Genomic DNA, 3570 nt, shown 5'->3' on the forward strand with positions numbered 1-3570 from the left:
CAAAATGACGAGTACTACTACTGTCAAATAAGGGTTTCTGTTCCGATTGTTAAATTTAGTTGTTCCTCTCTGTCTTGACATCATATTTTCCAACCACATTTGTGTCACTGTGCCTTTCTGTTGCTTCATCTTGAGTATCTTCCTGTGTGACTTCACCTTATCGTTCAGGTTGACAGCAACACCCACAGACTGATGGCCAACAGGCCGGGCTCACGTTTCCTGTTTTTTTGGCTACAAATAGCTTTAGGCTGTCTGGTTTTCAGCCGGTTCCTCAGACAGAAACAGAACTACAGAAGAGTGAACAGCTAAGGGACTCACATGGCCAGACTGGATGTCATGGAAACCTTTCATGGTATCATGTTCCCTGGACACCTGCATACCCAAGATTGCTTGCAGTTGGCCATCAGATTCCCCTTCCAGGACACAGACGTCCTCATCGCCTCCTACCCCAAGTCAGGTAAGATGTTGAGAATCGATTAGAATGTCAAATATGAACGATTCCCCTTCACATATTTAAACATTTTTTAAATGAACAGTAAGTTTTAAAATTCATGTATTTCCTCTCACGGAATCAACAGAACAGTTTTTCTTTTTCATCTTAGGGAACCTGTGAAGTATCTCACAGTTGTTTGTGTTTCTCTCACCAGGCACCACATGGGTGCAGGAGATTGTGACTCTCATCTGCAGCAAAGGGGACCCACAATTCTCCCAAGCAATCCCCAACTGGACCCGGGCGCCCTGGTTGGAGCAGTACTACTGTGCTCCAATACTGGAGGCCTCACCCACCTCCTCACCTCGTGTCATCACCACACACCTGCCTCACCACCTGCTGGGCCCTGCCTTTCAGGACTCCAAGCCCAAGGTGAAGTTCATATGTTTGTTTGTGTGTTTGCAGCACTCAGAGATTCCAGGTGTTCTAACTGTTGCTATGTGACATCTAACAGGTGATCTACGTGAGCAGAAACCCTAAAGACGTGTTGGTTTCTTACTACCACTTCCATAAAATGGCCAACTTCCTACCTGAGGCCGGCACATTTCAAGAGTTTTTCTCTAATTTTCTGGAGGGCAAGAGTGAGTTGACAAAGTCGAGACAGGAAATGTAGTTTTGTTGCTGACTGGATGATTGGAGCCAGGTTCACTTCCACAGCCTCACATATGACCCCACGCATTTGTTGCAGTGTGCTATGGCTCCTGGTTCGACCATGTTAAAGGTTGGACGAGTCAGACCGTCACCATGAACAATCTGCTTCACATCACCTATGAAGAGATGTCACAGGTAATGAGAACAATCAGGCCATTTTGCCTTTAAGCTGATATGTTTAACACATTATTTTCACTCATCTTGCTCGGTTCTAAAATTCAAATGCAGGCCAGTAAGATGGAGAATAAATTAAATTGTTTTGATAGAAAAATAATACAACTTTACTTAAACTTACTTCAAATGTTATACTTAGATATTTAAAGCAACATCTGCATATTGATTGTTAAAGTAGACATCACAAAATCAAGTATTATCTTTTAGAAGCCATGCAGATTTTTATTTGAGCAAATTTCTACCAAAACTAACATCTCTTCCTGCCATCAGAACCTACATGATGCCATAAAGCGGATAAGCTCTTTCCTACAGTGTCCCCTGCTGGAGGAGGAAATCAACAACTGCATGAAACACTGCAGCTTCAGCAGCATGAGAGACAACAAGATGGTGAACTACACTCTTGTCCCTGCGGAGATAATGGACCACAGCAAAGGCTCTTTCATGAGGAAAGGTGGGCGTTCTTCTGTTTCCTGTAGATTCATTCATGTCCTTGCTGAGTCACATCCTATCACATCACATCCTATTGTTCAAGAGGTCACAGATGTGGCAAGCTTTTATGTCTTTGTTTTGTTTTTACATCCATCCTACTTTCTAACTGTACCTGTTCCCTGCTTCCCACCCAGGTAAGACTGGTGACTGGAAGACGATGTTCACAGATGAGCAGAATCAACATTTCAAACACGTCTACAGGACCAGGATGCAGGACTGTTCCTTAAAGTCTGTGTGGGCGGAGCAAGATGAAGAGGAGTGTGTGTGCTAAGGAGCAGATTCCCTTCAGAGAGCCGGATCAAGAGTTATTCAGTCAGTGTGAAGAGTGGAAGCTTGCAGAATTAGAAGTTTTATTTATAGTAAACCCAGCCGAAATAATGAACTTGAAGTTGTGATTGTACCATATTGACAAGGTTTTTACTGTTGATTCATTGGTCTTTTGGTGGAAAGTGCACATGTCCAGCAGGTTCGGTTACAGCACATTTGTCCAGGTGGGACAATGGTGGGAAATCTAGTGATGCAATAATGTGTGTGGCCTTTACCGACTGCTGGACAGACCCAAGGAACTCTGAACTGTATGACAAATGGTATTAAAATGTAACGGGCTCGCCCTTGGATTATGAAAATTGGTTCGGTACTTTTTGGAGTAATCCTACTGAGAGACAGACAGAACACACCCAGTGCTCGGTACTTTGTGGTCTAATAAATATATAATCCTCTCATCAATTACTCAAATCAGCTTCTTGTAGGGTTAAAAAGACAATTACACTAGCAGAGAAATCGACGGTTATATAAGAGAAACGTCCAAACAGAGCGGAGGAAGGACGGGTCAAAGGTTTTAATCTACAGGGCAGCCATGTCCTGATGTGTCGCTTTGATCTAATCAGTACAGAACACAGTGTGACCGCAGGGATGAGCTCTGATAAGTGGCGGAGAATCAACCGTCTGCGATGAGGATTAACTCTTATCGTTACACCTGTGATCAATATGATGTTTTTATGATGATATCACACGGCAAAGAGTTTTTATGACTGTTATTCAATGACGAATCTGAATCTCTCAGCCAAATGGGCTCAAACTAAATATGTGAAGCAAGGGTTTACAAGCTGGAAAACACACAATACGCACATTATAAAAACATCAGAAAATACCAGAAGTTAACAACACATTAAGACTGATTTTGAAGTGCTAATGGAATATTGCTTTCTTCCATACAATTCCTTATGAGAGCAAAGGTTAAGGTCTTTCTTCTTGGTTGGAGCTCTTTAAATTAGATTTAATCAGTCAGTAATCTTAACCATCTTCCTCATTCATCATCTGTTATTGGCCTCTTTCAGTGATAACCTTGAAATGGAACAGCGTCTGAATCATCTTGAGTTGTAAAATGTCAAATCTATTTAGATGTGAAATTTATTTGGAAATGGGAAGTGAAAGACCCAAGTGAAGAGAAAATGTGGCAGATTGTGTGAATCTCCCACCATCAATTCAGATTGAGCCCAGAAAAGTGACAATGTAATAAGTAATATTTCATTTACTTAAAGTTTTCAGTTAACAGTCGGGCTACAGAAGCACAAACATCACAATAATCCTTTTTCCCAACTCTGCAAAACATAAACAAAGCATGACTATAAATTATGGCTAGAATGAATTCAAAAGTAGTGTATTGTGTGCTTTAATTTCAAACCTACTGCAATATGAACAAAAGTACAATAACATTTGGTTTCCACTGTAGTATACGATAAGGACTTCCAGATTATTGTCTGTTT

General features: G+C 41.3%; 1 protein-coding gene across 1 annotated transcript; it reads left to right on the forward strand.

The window, feature by feature from the left end:
* Positions 1 to 261: 261 nt before the first annotated feature.
* Positions 262 to 2430, forward strand: sult5a1 (sulfotransferase family 5A, member 1). The gene is made up of 6 exons (XM_076155878.1): positions 262 to 457; positions 648 to 862; positions 945 to 1071; positions 1179 to 1276; positions 1586 to 1766; positions 1939 to 2430. Exons 1-6 carry the CDS (start codon positions 319 to 321, stop codon positions 2073 to 2075), a joined length of 897 nt encoding a protein of 298 aa, XP_076011993.1. The 5' UTR covers positions 262 to 318; the 3' UTR covers positions 2076 to 2430.
* The last annotated feature ends 1140 nt before the right edge of the window (positions 2431 to 3570 follow it).

The sequence above is a fragment of the Genypterus blacodes genome, unplaced genomic scaffold, assembly GCF_046128005.1.
Source record: "Genypterus blacodes isolate CSIRO-AG114 ecotype Tasmania unplaced genomic scaffold, CSIRO-AGI_Gbla_v1 ptg000067l_1, whole genome shotgun sequence".
Taxonomy (NCBI): domain Eukaryota; kingdom Metazoa; phylum Chordata; class Actinopteri; order Ophidiiformes; family Ophidiidae; genus Genypterus; species Genypterus blacodes.